This window comes from Uloborus diversus, chromosome 6, assembly GCF_026930045.1.
Source record: "Uloborus diversus isolate 005 chromosome 6, Udiv.v.3.1, whole genome shotgun sequence".
Classification (NCBI taxonomy): domain Eukaryota; kingdom Metazoa; phylum Arthropoda; class Arachnida; order Araneae; family Uloboridae; genus Uloborus; species Uloborus diversus.
In genome coordinates, this window is record NC_072736.1 from 129,052,676 (window position 1) to 129,068,203 (window position 15,528).

The window sequence follows — 15,528 nt, forward strand, 5'->3', positions numbered from 1 at the left end:
ACTCTTACTCATAGAATATACGTTAACTAAAAACAAAAATTATAATGTTTACAGATAAAAATTGCGACTTTGGTAAGGTTCACCAGCAACAAGCTCGGATGGCAACCATCCACAGACAGCAGCTTCTAACTTTACTATTTCTGAGGGAAATGACTAGAAAAAATTACCAAGTTTACTTCAAAACAATGAATAAAATACTCTCCAAGTTTGAACAAATTTTGATTATTCCTTCCCAGTTTAAAAAATAAACGAAAAACACTAAAATTTTTGCCTCCTAAACAGTTTTTCCCTCTTAACACCAAAAAACTTGACTTCCCTTCTAAGCCAGTTTGTTGCGGGTTTCTCATAGTGAGGTTAAGCTGTGAATAAGCAATGAACAAGGAAGTGACTATAGAAACAACACACTAAGTAATTGTTTTCCTGTGCATTTCCCCATGCATATTTTTTCTATAAAAAATAACATATACAATCCTATCTTGCAGCAGAAAAAAAAATCTTCATTTTTAAAAACCAAGAATATTATTTGCTGGTTTATAATGAATTTTGAAGATACAAGAAAATACAAAGTGAATTTACCTGGAACATATTTGGCATCAAGTCATTATAATGAATCCTTTGCAGTTCATTTGTTTTCTGTAGTTGATTGGCATAGTCAGTCTTATTGTCTTCACACGTCCTATTTTTTTGCTGTGCATGCATACGTGCCTGGCAACAAAACGGAAGCAGTCTTAAATCAGTTAGCATTTTATGCAAGTTTGAGATTTAAAAAAAATACCAAATGTACAAATTCTTATTTTTTAAACCATGTAACTCCTAATCAAGTTTTATGCCTGCATGTCAATGATATTTTTCGCAATTGTATCGAAGGAATCTGTTGAAAATCCAAACTACCCATCTAAATATTATATCAGTGGTAGAAATACTCAAAAAAAAATAACTGGTCTTACAGACCAGTAAGCACAGACGTGTATTTGTCTGCAGACAGTATAACTGGTCCACATAACACTGAATGTAGTTTAACATGAAACATGTTTCTTAATAAATTTATAAGCATTTTACTTACATCTTACTTTTTATTTAATCTGTGTAAATAGCAAATAAAAAATCTAATTCAAAATTTAAAACACTAAACTAATAGTGTATACATGATGAATTTATCTAAATGCAAAGAAGCAGATTTACTGCAAATGTTAAAAATAATAATAATAATAATAAATGAAAATATAATATACATATTATAAAATGGCCTAGCTGACAGACTCACTGGTCCCATGGGCTACTAAATTCTATTTTATGGTGATCTGAAACAGTTTTCTGTGGTCTCAGACTACTGGATCAACAATGATTCCAAACACTGCATATTGTGCTGTATGCACAATTATGGGTGCTGAACAATAATTTTTCAAACACAAATTTTACTTGAACTCAATTAACTCTATTGAAAACAAAAGAATATGCAAAATTCCAGTATTATTTGATTTACAAAGTCTTGTATGGAGTCAAATTTATAAATTTCAAGCAATAATTTAAAGAAAAAGATCAAAGACCATTTAACTTTAATGTGTATTTTCAATACCAACATTTTATGGCTAGATTTTTAAACAATAATTAATGAGAATATTTGCATTAGAATATATTATTCTACTAATTGGTTTTTCATTTTATAATGTGATGGCTTTTAAGAGACCCTTCTAAAAAAAACTGATCCAATGCTCACAATCTCCCCCATGTTTCTAATTTTCCTCCATGTATAACAGGCATAATTAATTTAAAGAGAAACATAAAATGCACAAAGTACTCACTTTTTCAACATCTGCTCGAGATAAATTGATATCTGCATCTATTTTAACAAATGTATCATTTGCCTTTTCTGATTCTTTGAATGATTTTTCGTATGATTTTTTGTGCTAAAATAAAGACATTCAAGAAAATTATTCTTCCAGGGAAAAAATACTTCATCACATTTCAAGCCTTTCAGTAGAACTTCTTTAAAAAAAATACATAGCAAAAAAAAGTTAAGTTTTCAAAAAAAATGTTTGCATGGAAAAACTTCAATAAATAATACAACTCAAAATATTTCAATCTTTCAAATAAAACATGCAAAATGAAAGTGAGATACATTTACTTAGCTAAACTATATCTTTACAGATTATCTTCAGTTTAATAGCTCTAATTTTCAATATCCAAGCCTCCAAGTTAATTTATCACTTTAAACAAATCATCTTCTTATCTCAAACTACTAAATTTGTTAGAAATATCTTTTCAATTGTGGTCCCTGAACTGAACAGTAAAAGAACTTGCCAAATGAAACCAAAACTTTAAATCAAAGCACGAACTTTCAAATGCAAACTAAAACCTTTTAATTCATTTTTATTCAGTGTTCACGTCCAAAGGGAACTCTCTCGAACCATCATAGTGTGTAGACATTTCATGTATTGATTGATAGCTAATAAAAGTTGTTGGTTTTTTATTAGTTAAATTATTGTTGAGCAGTGACTGCATAACAGCATGAAACCATGACAACACATCACAATTAATGAAATATAAATAATTATAGAGATAAACCTCAACGTGAACATAACAGATGAACAAATAGAAGGTAAATTCTTTGCTTATCAATTACCATCTTGTATTACTTAAAATAACTAATATGAAATGGATAATTATGCTTAGAATCGCTTAATGATTTATAACGAAGTTAACCGCCTCCCTCTCCTAATATTAAGACAGGTTTCAAGAAGATTTAAAACTGATTAATACCAGACACACTGCCTTTAAATATAAAGTATAGTGAAAATAATAGGCATAAAAGTATGCATTTCCCCCTTTATTTTTACCACATAAATATTTGTTTCAATTCACAACAAATTCCAATTTTTAAATAAAATATTGAAACCAATCAGTTTAAGATATTGAAGAATCTGCAAAATCATTTTAACATTAAATCAGAGTTCACTGAAATTACATCGGTTATCTATATTATTAAAGTCTGTGAGTGTCCGTCTGCTGAAGTCGCATCTCTTTGAGAATCACTGGGAGTTGAATTTAGGGATGACACTGAACCAAGTAAAATTTTAAGTTCAGCCTTGAAATGAATCAGTTAACATTATTAAAAATTGACTTTATAACTGTGGCTATTTCTTTTTCGATAATGATTACAATGCTTGTCCTACCCATCAAAGACACAGTAAGTTTAACAAAAGCTAATAAAAAAAAATCTTTACAAAAATCTTACTTTGTCTAGCAGACAGATGTATGTTTGAAGATTATTCTGATTTTTTTGTCCTTCATGTAGGTGCTGAAACATAAACAATGGAAAATATGAGCAAAATACAACTTTAAACTATTAATAATTCATCATAAATGTGCAAAAACAAAAGGAAAATTCTGAATACTTTAGAAAAGAAAGACACCCAGTATGTTTTTTTTTAATGTTAGAAATGCGTAACACATAACTATGTGGATTAATATTAGGAATGTTTACAATACTTTTTTTCTTTCTTCTTTAAGTTCTCTAGTTAAGTCTATAATCTCAGTCATAAGGGACCCAGAATATGCTTCTGAAATAATTTCATGCTGACCAGCTATGTCCACAATTTCTTTAAGCATTTTAACAAATGCTATTGACGTGGAGAACCTATGGGTAGAAGAACATTTTTCAAAATTATATGTTTCATATTGAGGAAATTTGTAATTATAAAGAGCTCATGGATTGAAAATCGCATTCATAATTCATTACACTAGTAAAAAATTTTGTCCATTGGTATTTTTCTAAAATTCATCAAAAAGGTTTTTTTTAATAGTATTTTTTCCCTCATTTACATAGGACAGTGGTTCCCAACCTTTTTAGTTGCATGGTTTACCAGTTTTGTAGAAAACACCATTGAGGCCCACTAACTACTATATATTATTTGCACAGATAAGATTTTTTTTGGGGGGGGGGGGAAGAGGTATCTGCTTTTCTGCTCATATAAGTGGGGGTATGCACAGGGGGGAGAAGGGCAGTTGTTGGCCCGGGTCCAAGACTGAAGGGGGCCCGAGATTTTTAAAGTGAGGGTAGGGACATACGGGTAAACAATCTGGAGAGGGGTTGATATCTGGATTAAAAATGGATAGTCTTAGTCTAAAATAATTCCCATCATTCGATCCATTTCGACATTACTTTTATTTAAAAACTGCACTGAAAAGTCTCATTCTATTTCGCAACTCCAATAAACTATAGGGGGCGCTGCAGCCAGTCTAATGGCAGATGAAAAAGGTAAAACAAACGCATGCCGTAACTTATAATTTGCATTGACCCTAGGTGAATGATAATTTTTCATTGTATTTATGGGAAGCTTTCTTTTCTATTCTTCTGAAATTAGATTACACCACAAACTGTCTGAAGCCTGTAATTTACCCCAAAGAAAACATGTGGAATGGAATGTTTTACCTTTTTCTTTAGTATTGTTAATAACCACAAGGTAGCATATTCGAGCTCTGGAGTTGCCAATAGGTAGGTTGTTGAAAAGCCCCTGAAGTGTACCAATTCACTGGTTAGTCATGCCAGTTCAACAAAGGAGGAGCATTTATAACTTGATGCTTGAAGCTAATGCTTAGCAATTTTCCTTAAAAGAGTTTCTGATTCATTAGATTTCATCTTCAATTATAGGGGAAAGTTCCTAAGAAATATGAAAGACCTTAATCTTGAAGTTCCTTAATGACTATGAGTCAGGGAGAGCTCATGAGTGAGAGCGTCGGTATATCTAATAACTGAATTTTCGCAAAAAATGGAAATTAAAACCCCAAGATTTATCTTGACGTTTCAGATTCTCTACCAGCGTCCACGGACCCAGTAAAACGCTCTTCGTGGCCCACTAGTGGGCCGTAGCCCATGGGTTGGAACCGCTGACATAGGATTTTTGATAAAATTATCAAGTTTCCAAAAAGAAATCTCCATCACAAAATACTTGACTCATTAGAAGACTTACTGATTGTCATCCTCTTCTTTCTTTTTTGGTTGATGATTTTTGACAAGTTTTCTGAAATTAAAAATAATGTCAGAAACAAAGCAAAATATATGTAACAAAAAAGCTACTAAATTTCATCACTTTTAGTGAAGTCAATAAAACATTTTGTTTTATTGACTTCACTAAAAGTGATGACATGTAAAAAATAAAATACATGAGGCAAAAATTTTCAGATAAGAGTAAAGCACAGCACAAGAAGCTCTTCGCAAAAATAAGCAAGATTGTTTCTGGAACAGGCCCAGATCTGCGTACCCGCAGACCCTGCAGTGCCCATGTCCTTAAGGGGCCCAATAACCCAAGAAATTGGGGGGAAAATTGGAAAAAAACTAGCACTAAGACTTATTAACGTTGCAAATATATATATACTGCTGGTCTATGGGAAAAGGCCGTACAGATTGTGTTGCAGGAGGGCCCAAAATTTATAGATTACAGCCTGTTCTGGAAATTTAAGATTCCAGATTGCACGATTGAGCACACCAGTTTACACATCTTTATGGAAGTAATCTGTGTCTATATCTAAAGGAATGGCAAAAATATGATCACTTGCTTAGTTTTTAGAACTATTCAATAATTCTGCACAAATTAATTTTTGGATACTTATGCTCATGTAACATCATAGATGTTAAATATACAATTCAAAAATGCATTAGTCATTAGCATTTTAAAAAAGCATTTTAGCATTAAAAAAAGAGAATTTAGTTTAATGTCAACATAATGTCATATTCTTCATCTACCCTTCATATTGCTCCTACTTTTCTTTTAAAGTAAAGGACACTTTTTTTTGGTGACAAACAACAGGCAGGGGCAGATACAGATTACCATTTTCGGGGGAGGATCATGCTGAAGAATACCCCCCCCCCCCCCCGCTGTGAAGAGACCTATTGTTTCGGGTTCAAAAATTTCCGAAACTGCTTGGGTATCAATAAAAAGCACCAAATCTTCCAGAAATAATGCACTTGAAAGGGCATAATTGTAACAAATTAATTTCATAGGCAATGAAATAGTCAGAGGTGTCCACCTAGGAGGAGGGGTCATGGCGAAGTTTCAATGGCGGAGACAGTGCAATTGAAATTTTTAGGGGGAGTGTTTTGAGGGGTAGTTTTCTTATTTGAGGGGGCTTTGCAATATTTGGGGGGAAGGGGTGCGCCCTTGCTTGTACGGGTGGGCACCCCTGAAATAGTAGTATTTCAAATACAGTTGACTCTCTAACGACTTTCAAGGGACCCCAAAAAAATCGTCCTTAAATAGAATGCTTTTAAAAGGATAGTCAAGCATCCGGGGACCATGAAAAGTCATCTTTAAATAGAGAAAGTCCTTAAATAGAGCATCGTTAAACAGAGAGCCAACTGTATTAACTTAAATTAATAAATTGAAAGTATTACAGCCACTGTTTGTTTTCTTTCTAGTGCTTGAACACAATGTGGATAAATAATATTATTGGCGATTTGGGGGGGGGAGGAGGGGGCGGGGCCGTGGGGTCATTACTTACATGAACCTACTCTTGAATTGGCTCCTGACTACAAGGGTTCAGAAATTCTCTAAATACTCAAGCATCAGATAAGTAGACCAAGCTCACATTTCTTATTCTTTATTCATACTTTAATTTTAATTAAAAATAACTTTTTCTGCCAATTCTAAATAACCAGCAAAGCAATAATCAGGGCATCTCTAATTTGAAGTACAAAGCACAATTTTGCAAATGAAAAACAAAACTTACTTGAGTTTATAAGCATATTCTGATTCAATAGAACTCCTTTCTTTCAAAAATGAGTAATATTTGTCTAAAAATTCTATTCCTCTCTGTGTGTGATGACTTAAACTATCGTACTGATCCTGAAATAAAAAATATAATGTTAATTTTTTAAATTATGCAAGAAGTATTTCATTCAGCTAAAGCAAAATATTAAATAATAATAATTTATATTGATACCACACACAAATTGTTCAGTATAAGATTTAGCTAAGTTAGCACCTGAATTAGCGCAAACATATTCTGAATAATTGCATCATCATTTCAGAAGAATGGTAATTTCATACAAACTAAAGAGATTGTTAAAAACATAACAAAGAGCTAGTCTTCTGAGAACTGAAAATCAAATTAAGTGACAAAACAGCTCTGTCACCCGCAAGATTCACTACATGTGCATTTACCTGTGCTTCTAAAATATCATTCCTTTTTGAACATATGCCCAGAATGATTAAAAGTAAATAATAAAAAAAAAATCCCCTCCCTCCCTGCCATCAACCTCAGGTAGGACAATTGCAAGTACAATGCATACATCATTTGTTATAATTGCCTAAAATACATCATGCATTTTAATTAATATTTCAGTAACACTGAATTTGTGATGCCTCTTTCAGTATCTCTACTGAGTAGGGGTGCGACATCGATGTCGATGTTTTGGAAACATCGATGTTTTTGCTAAAACATCGATGTTTTACTTTCGATGTTCTCGAAACATCGATGTTTTGGTTTCGATGTTGATGTTTTTGTATTATAATTAAAAATTATAGTAAAATTTGCTCCAATTTTCTCGTTAGGTAATTAAATTTACCTATGGAATTCCTCCAAAAATGTCATTTATTTGCGCACATTTAAAAATATCGGTTTTCCTGTGTAAAGGATGATTCTTGGAAAGATCACTACAAGATGGTAAAAGATAACTGGAGGGTGCGGAAGAGGTCAAAGCTATTGGAAGAACTCGACAATGGTAGTCTGTTGCCAGTTCTTGAAGTCGATTCTAAGACTCCAATTCTGAAACTAAAGGAGAATCCTATACATTACTACGGTGAATATTATAACTGTACTAATTCAGAACTTAAAAGTTGTGTCGAAGTATTTGATAGTGATGGCGACTTATGTTTCATTGGAAGGAGTTCTTTCTCTGCTTGGTGGAATAGTCAGCGAAAAGAGAAATGCGCTTAAACACCAAATATTGGGGGTTACTTATCGTCTACCCAGGGGCGGATACAGACTAACATTTTAGGGGGCTCATGCTAAAGAGTGACTCTCACCCCTCCTCCATGAATAAACTTATGGTTTTTGGTAAGAAAAATTTCTGAAACTGCTTAGGTGTTTAAAAAATACCACATCGGTCAGGGATATGGCACCTAATAGGACAAAAACCTCACGAATAAATTTTATAGACAATTAAAAGAAGTATTTCAAGTATTTACTTGTAAAAATAATTCAAAAACTGAAACAAAAACGGAAATTATTTACATTTTATCCATAAAGTGTCTGAATACAATGCGAACGGATGATATTGTCCACGTTTTAGGGAGGGGGTTATGACCCCTATGACCCTCTCCTTGTATCCACCACTGCCTAGGTGGGCACCACTGCGAGAACCTGTGTATAATGAGGTTTTGCGCTAATACGACACTCAAAGTTTACATTTCTTGCACGATAATAAATCTTAAACACTGATTTAAACTAATAAAGTATTTACAGCACATTTAAAAATAAACTCAGTACGACTAAAAACTGAACTATCTAAAAATTAAAACAGAAAAAAATTCTAATCTATAGAGACTTTACAGAAAAAAAAACATTTATGGGCTCAAATGTTTTATCGATTGAAGCGATGCCTGAAGCTTTGGATATGGGTTTACAAAAACTATCGTTAATTAAATTTGTTGCCTTTAAAAGTAAACGGACATCAGACCTTCTTTATTACTTTTCATTATACTGGCTCCTGAACTCAACGCCGCAGACTAACTGTCTCCAGAAAAGCTATTTTTACTGTCTACATACTTTAAATACATATAATATAAATAGAAAAATGACAGTTAATACCCCCCCCCCCCAAAAAAAAAAAAAAAAAATCGAGAACTATTTACTGTTTCTTATTATGGTTTTCGTCCGGTTTTTTTTCCAAGCAGTCATTTTCACTACTCAAATGCAATGAACCTTGAAACAGATTACAAAGTATTGTCGAAGAATTTTATGGGAGGAGGGGGTCATGATACCCCCCCCCTCCTCCTCCTTGTATAACTTCTTACGGTTTCGATCAAGTTTTTTATTTTTTCGAGCAAACATCCAAATACTGTTGCGGGTTGGGGGGGGGTGTTATGACCCCCTCACTCGTATCCGCCACTGCGTCTACCCTCAATAAGCCGTCCACCAATTACAATTTGTGTTTAACTTTTTTGCACTAACAGTTCAAAACATATTTCTTGCTCTTAATAATAATTGTCAGAATTAATTTTGTACTTTTAATATAATTTGCACAACTCTTTCTCATCATACAACTGAATGTAAGTGCTACGATATATTTTTTCGCAGATTTAACTAGTTTGTATTAATTGTTGCATGTCTTATTTTTTGTCTTATTATAGTACCAAGATGTTGCGAAATTATTCCTATTAAATTGTATTTATGATTTGCAGTTCAGTATAGTTTCAATATATTCGTGGGGTTCGTATTCTTTTGTATTGCTTAAATTAGACACAATGCCCTGATCCATTAAGAAACATTTGTTAGAGATTATCATCTATGTAAGTTTGTAGTGTAGCATACTAAAAAATGTATGTTAAATATTGACAAAAAGATCGATGTTTTAAAACATCGATGTTTTTTGGTCGACATATCAATACCATCGATGTTTTAATTTCCAACATCAATGTTCTGAAACATCGATGTTTTGCCATCGATGTCGCACCACTACTACTGAGTAAAAAAACTAACTACAGAAAACAAATTCATTCAATCTTAACATTTCTTTTTAAGAAAAGCAAAATCTAAGGCTACCACCAACAATTTGTAGGGATTAAAGATCAGAGGCCGTTCAAAAAAATCCTGACAGTGGAGAGGGGACTGTTAGAGAGAGAGAGAGAGAGATAGAATTACTGCAAATACATGCACACACTGGAAAAAATATTTTTCTTTGGGATACAAGACATAGCTTTTAAAATAAAGGACAAAATTGGGAGAAAATTTTCATCACCAGTGGCTGGTAGAACAATCTCATAAGCAGGCACTTTTTTTAGCATCCAAAACTCAACTATTTTTCATATTTTGAAGTTAAAAATCCTAAGTACCTTAGTTGAGACAGCAAGAAGCAAAGGGATGTAAGTAAATTTTTTTTAAGTTTTGAGTAAAACATGTTTTAAGTTCAGAACCTTGGTAGGCTCTCATTAAAAATTTTTCTTTATCACACTGCATAGCGGCACCCATCCTACCAGGGACACAAGTACTTTATCTTTCCCCAAAAGGAGGAGAGGATTGTAGTTTTTACACACCATTTGCACTGGGCAGCCAGGGGTGCTCATCTCCCCCAAGAGCAAAGACAAACCCCTCCTAAATACTACAATGGCCCCTTATCCCCTCAAAAAAAATCCACCCTCCCCCCCCAAAAACAACTCAATGGCGCAGTCTGCGTCATATCCACCCCCCCCCCCCCCCAGGTGGGCACCCCTATGTTAGCTCTATTTTTTATTTTAAATTTTGGCACTTTCATCCCTTTGCTTTTCACTGCCTCAATTAGATAAGAAACATATTTGAAACAAATTAGTTAACAAAAAATTGCATCTTGATTTTGATGGAAAAGATCTTTACTGATTACTCAATGTATTTTGTACACGTTAAAAACATTCATTTAGCGACTGATAGATGCTTTTTTATCAATATTTTAACTACTTAGCCGCCCTGTGGTCGGTGCCGGTGACGATCGCTATTTCAGTCCTTTACATTAAAAATATGGCATTTAAAAGACAGCAAAAACGATCGTTTCAGCCGGTAAAATACGCGTTGCGAAGGATCGCAGCAGCAACAGGTGATAAAGGTAAGTTAATGAGTTCAACTCCTCTCCCAAGGCAACGCGGGAAAATGACGCGTATCGCGCGGCAGACAAAATCAACCGACACCTTCTCGAGCAAACACACCCACCTTGGAACAACCCATTACATTTATTTTATTTGGCCATCCCGCTTCTGTCTGTGATGGTTCGGTGGTTCGCGCGCAAAAGGCGATGACTCAATTGCGTAATGGGGCTTTTCCAAGCAGCCGAAACCGATGACATCGAATATGACGAGTAAGTCCAGGAGTCCGTGATTCCGTATAATTCCCTTCTCGACATCTTCGGTGAGAGAACGTCAAAGGGAACGAATAAACGAAACAAAAAAGGTAGAGAAAAAAGTTTAAGAAAATGTCCAAAGGAAAAAAAAACATAGGTTTCGGACCATTGATTGCTAATACGTCTTCCTAAAGAGCGAACGAATGTCACGTAACTTGAGGAACCATCTCCGATTCAGAAAAAGAGAAAGAAAACAAAGAAAGAATCACACAGCGAACAGCAACCAATTTACCATTGCGAGTAAAAAATGGTAACGAACACTTGAATACTTAGGACTCTCCCCGAGTAGATTTTTAAAATTGAAGTTTCAAAAACGCAATTGTAATCAATTTTCAATGATGCAAGGGGATTTGGTTACGTCTCCACCGTTTTTTTTTTTTTTTAATTTGGGACCTGAAACTGGAGTTTAGAGGATCTTAATGATATTTATGGGGAAAGACCAGGTCTGCGGAGTCGGAGGGAAAATGACCGACTCCGGGTTTTTAAAACCACCGACTCCGAACACGGTTGAAGCGAACACATCGCTCACCAATGACAAGAGGCACATCTCAAAAAATTTGGAACCTTCCCCCAGGCCCGTCATTTCAAAATTGTCCAGGGAGGGGTGCAAAGGGTAATCTTCAACGCATTTTACAGAAAAAAAAGTAAATGCAAAATGCATAACTACAATCCGCTATTCAAATCGGGGGAGGGGGTTAATTTTTCCCCCTGATCGCCAAATACCCATTATCGATTCAAAATCTAAATTTAATGCCGTTGCTTGCAGCAAAACTGAAACAAAGTTTACGTTAACAGGTGCATGGTGGCTTATACAAACGATCCAATTTAGAGTGACATATTACAAATATAAATTTTATAATTTAGAAGAAATTTTTCAAAACTTTCACTCTACACAGTTTATTTTATTTTATTTTTTTTTTCAACAAAAACCAACCAGTTAATGTAGCATCATAAACGTTTCGCGCGCCTGTTGTAGCATTTGTGAATAAATTAGGTTAAAAATAATTTCGTGAAACTTCTATCAGCGGCTCCCTTCTAGACAACGACCACCTCCGTTCGTGACCGATTTCCAAGAGACACATTTTTCTGCTACGAAATCAATAATAAAAGCCTTCTAGGTAGAACAGACCACAGACCAGACAAACCTCTCTTAGCGATTGGATCTCTTATCATAAAATAATCTTTTTTTACTATTTACATATTTACCAAGGTAGTGTATCTCGAATTGAGGCCTTAGGATATTTTATGCCTTTTAGATATTGATCGAGTCTAATAGTGTGGGTCTAATGAGGTCGCTCAGCAAGAAGACCCAACAATGAGAGTATCCTCTCCCCCTTATTCAGTAAACTTTCACAAAATAAACTTCATATCAAATTTAAAGAGCGTGCAGGACATTAATATTTAAAAAAAAAAAATGCCCTTTCTTTCGAATCAAATATAAATTACAAAAAGACATACTTTCCGAAAGAGGGGGAGATGACAAAAATTAAAATGTACAAAATTTATAAATAAAATATGGAATCATTCTTTCAAGAAAAGTAAAGTAAATAAATCTTGATGGCGAAAACGTGGACCCCTCGGAGCAATCATTAGGCATTATTCCGTGGCGTCTTCAAGAATGGGTCTGCCCACTCCACAGCAAAAGCAAAGCGATAGTTTAGAGGTGTATAATTGTTGTTTAAATGCCCTAGAATTACTTAGCATAACAAACCTCTTAAATGCTTAACTTTTTTCATTGCATCATTTTCTAATTGCTTGCTGCATACTGTATTTTATCGTTTGACATAATTTTTTAAAATAAAATAACATCTAATATCGATCGCTAATGACTAGATTAATTGTTTTATTTTCCAGCGATAAAACACATTTATGAGAAGAAAACAAGACATTTAGAATTTCATACACAAGAATTTTCATTTATTCATATTTTTACTTTCTTCTATATCTAATATATAGAAGAAAGTATTGGATTCGTGCAAATTTTCGAATTTCGAATTTTGACGGATTCGAACGTTTTGAGGTGTGCTGAGTCCATTTCGACCATTTTTGGAAAATGTCTGTCTGTCTGTGTGTGTGTGTATGTATGTGTGTCACGTCTGTGTGTGACCAGTTTTTTGTGGCCGCTCTACAACAAAAACTACCGCATGAAATCGAACGAAATTTAGTACACATATGTGCCCCTATGTGAACTTGTGCCCATTAGTTTTTGGCGCGAATTCCTCCAAGGGGGGGTGGAGCAATGGGACGTTTTTCGAGTTACGCGTGCTTGCTATTCCTCAGGAAGTAACTGGCGGAATCAAACAAAATTTGGTCCATATGTTGGTATTAACAGGAACAGGTGCTGATTCAATTTTGGTGTCAATAACTCAAACGGGGGTTGAGCTATAGAACGTTTTTTGTTGTCAATTGTGACTGCTGTATCTCAAGAAATAATGAACGGAATGAAAGAAAAATTTATCGGCAAGTAACCCTTAGTGGGTATAAGAACTGATTTTATTTTTGTGTCAACAGCTAAAAAGGGGGTAGCGCAATCACCCGTTCTTTTTTTCCATTTTGAGTACCCTATCTCAAGAAGTAATGCTACGTTCTGGTTGAAATTTGGAATATATGTGAATCCATATGTAAACAGGCTTTAGTTCGATTTTGACGCCGATCGCTCCAAGAGGTGTTGATTTCTTTTTTTTTTTTTTTTTTTTTGCGAATAAAAATATTTTTATTAATGCAACAATAAGAAAGATAAATCGTAATAGATTGTCGTCTGCGTATTTCTCGTGATTTTTACTTTCTTCTATATCTAATATATAGAAGAAAGTATTGGATTCGTGCAAATTTTCGAATTTCGAATTTTGACGGATTCGAACGTTTTGAGGTGTGCTGAGTCCATTTCGACCATTTTTGGAAAATGTCTGTCTGTCTGTATGTGTGTGTGTATGTGTGTGTGTATGTGTGTCACGTCTGTGTGTGACCAGTTTTTTGTGGCCGCTCTACAACAAAAACTACCGCATGAAATCGAACGAAATTTGGTACACATATGTGCCCCTATGTGAACTTGTGCCCATTAGTTTTTGGCGCGAATTCCTCCAAGGGGGGTGGAGCAATGGGACGTTTTCCGAGTTACGCGTGCTTGCTATTACTCAGGAAGTAACTGACGGAATCAAACAAAATTTGGTCCATATGTTGGTATTAACAGGAACAGGTGCTGATTCAATTTTGGTGTCAATAACGCAAACGGGGGTTGAGCTATAGAACGTTTTTTGTCGTCAATTGTGACTGCTGTATCTCAAGAAATAATGAACGGTATCGGCAAGTAGCCCTTAGTGGGTATAAGAACTGATTTTATTTTTGTGTCAACAGCTAAAAAGGGGGTAGCGCAATCACCCGTTCTTTTTTTCCATTTTGAGTGTCCTATCTCAAGAAGTAATGCTACGTTCTGGTTGAAATTTGGAATATATGTGAATCCATGTGTAAACAGGCTTTGGTTCAATTTTGACGCCGATCGCTCCAAGAGGTGTTGATTTTTTTTTTTTTTTTGCGAATAAAAATATTTTTATTAATGCAACAATAAGAAAGATAAATCGTAATAGATTGTCGTCTGCGTATTTCTCGTGATTTTAATTGTATGGAAATGATAGGAAATATTATCTCAATGATTTAAAATTTTTAACTGTTGCCATCTTATGTTTGTTAACAAATAAAATATTTGTAATTAATTCAAGCAAGGCTTTTAAAAAAACTTTCAATTTTCGCTCTTTGCTTTGCTTTTGCAATAATTCAGACATTGGGATGGTCGTCAAGTTTTTGCATGTGTAATTTTGTTTTTGTTGGGAATATTGCTTCCTCGTCAAGCATGGGGAGGGATCAGAAAAAAAAAAAAAAAGAAAAATATAGAAGAAAGTTTCATGATGGCCACAACATACTAGTAATTGTATGGAAATGATCGGAAATATTATCTCAATGATTTAAAATTTTTAACTGTTGCCATCTTATGTTTGTTAATAAATAAAATATTTGTAATTAATTCAAGTTAAGCTTTTAAAGTAACTTTCAATTTTCGCTCTTTGTTTTGTTTTTACAATAATTCAGACATTGGGATGGTCGTCAAGTTTTTGCATGTGTAATTTTGTTTTTGTTAGGAATATTGCTTCCTCGTCAAGCATGGGGAGGGATCAGAAAAAGGAAAAATATAGAAGAAAGTTTCGTGATGGCCACAACATACTAGTTATTGTTTCTCATTAATTTTGAAAAACAAAGCGAGTAACACTCACGAACTCATTTTAGGACTGTAAATGGACTCATCCGAATAAAATTTTTCTGTAATCTAGTAATTTTTACCTTTGATTTAAAATTCACGGACGGTTAATACTTATTTATATGATTTTGCAGTTATGTTGACTCGTCTAATTTTTTATCCAATTTATTTACACTAAAATGAAAGCAAATTA

At 34.1% G+C, this 15,528-nt stretch overlaps 1 protein-coding gene across 3 annotated transcripts in view; it reads right to left on the reverse strand.

Annotated features, from left to right (window-relative positions):
- Positions 1 to 15,528, reverse strand: part of LOC129223983 (formin-binding protein 1-like) — a 98,682-nt gene that overhangs the window by 17,098 nt on the left and 66,056 nt on the right. For all 3 annotated transcript variants that reach the window (XM_054858375.1, XM_054858374.1, XM_054858373.1), the window contains exons 2-7: positions 6,727 to 6,842; positions 4,971 to 5,021; positions 3,490 to 3,637; positions 3,236 to 3,298; positions 1,803 to 1,907; positions 577 to 705 (exon numbers count right to left, since the gene is read on the reverse strand). In XM_054858375.1, the coding sequence (XP_054714350.1) occupies positions 577 to 705; positions 1,803 to 1,907; positions 3,236 to 3,298; positions 3,490 to 3,637; positions 4,971 to 5,021; positions 6,727 to 6,842 (612 nt within the window). The remainder of the gene's footprint in view (positions 1 to 576; positions 706 to 1,802; positions 1,908 to 3,235; positions 3,299 to 3,489; positions 3,638 to 4,970; positions 5,022 to 6,726; positions 6,843 to 15,528) is intronic.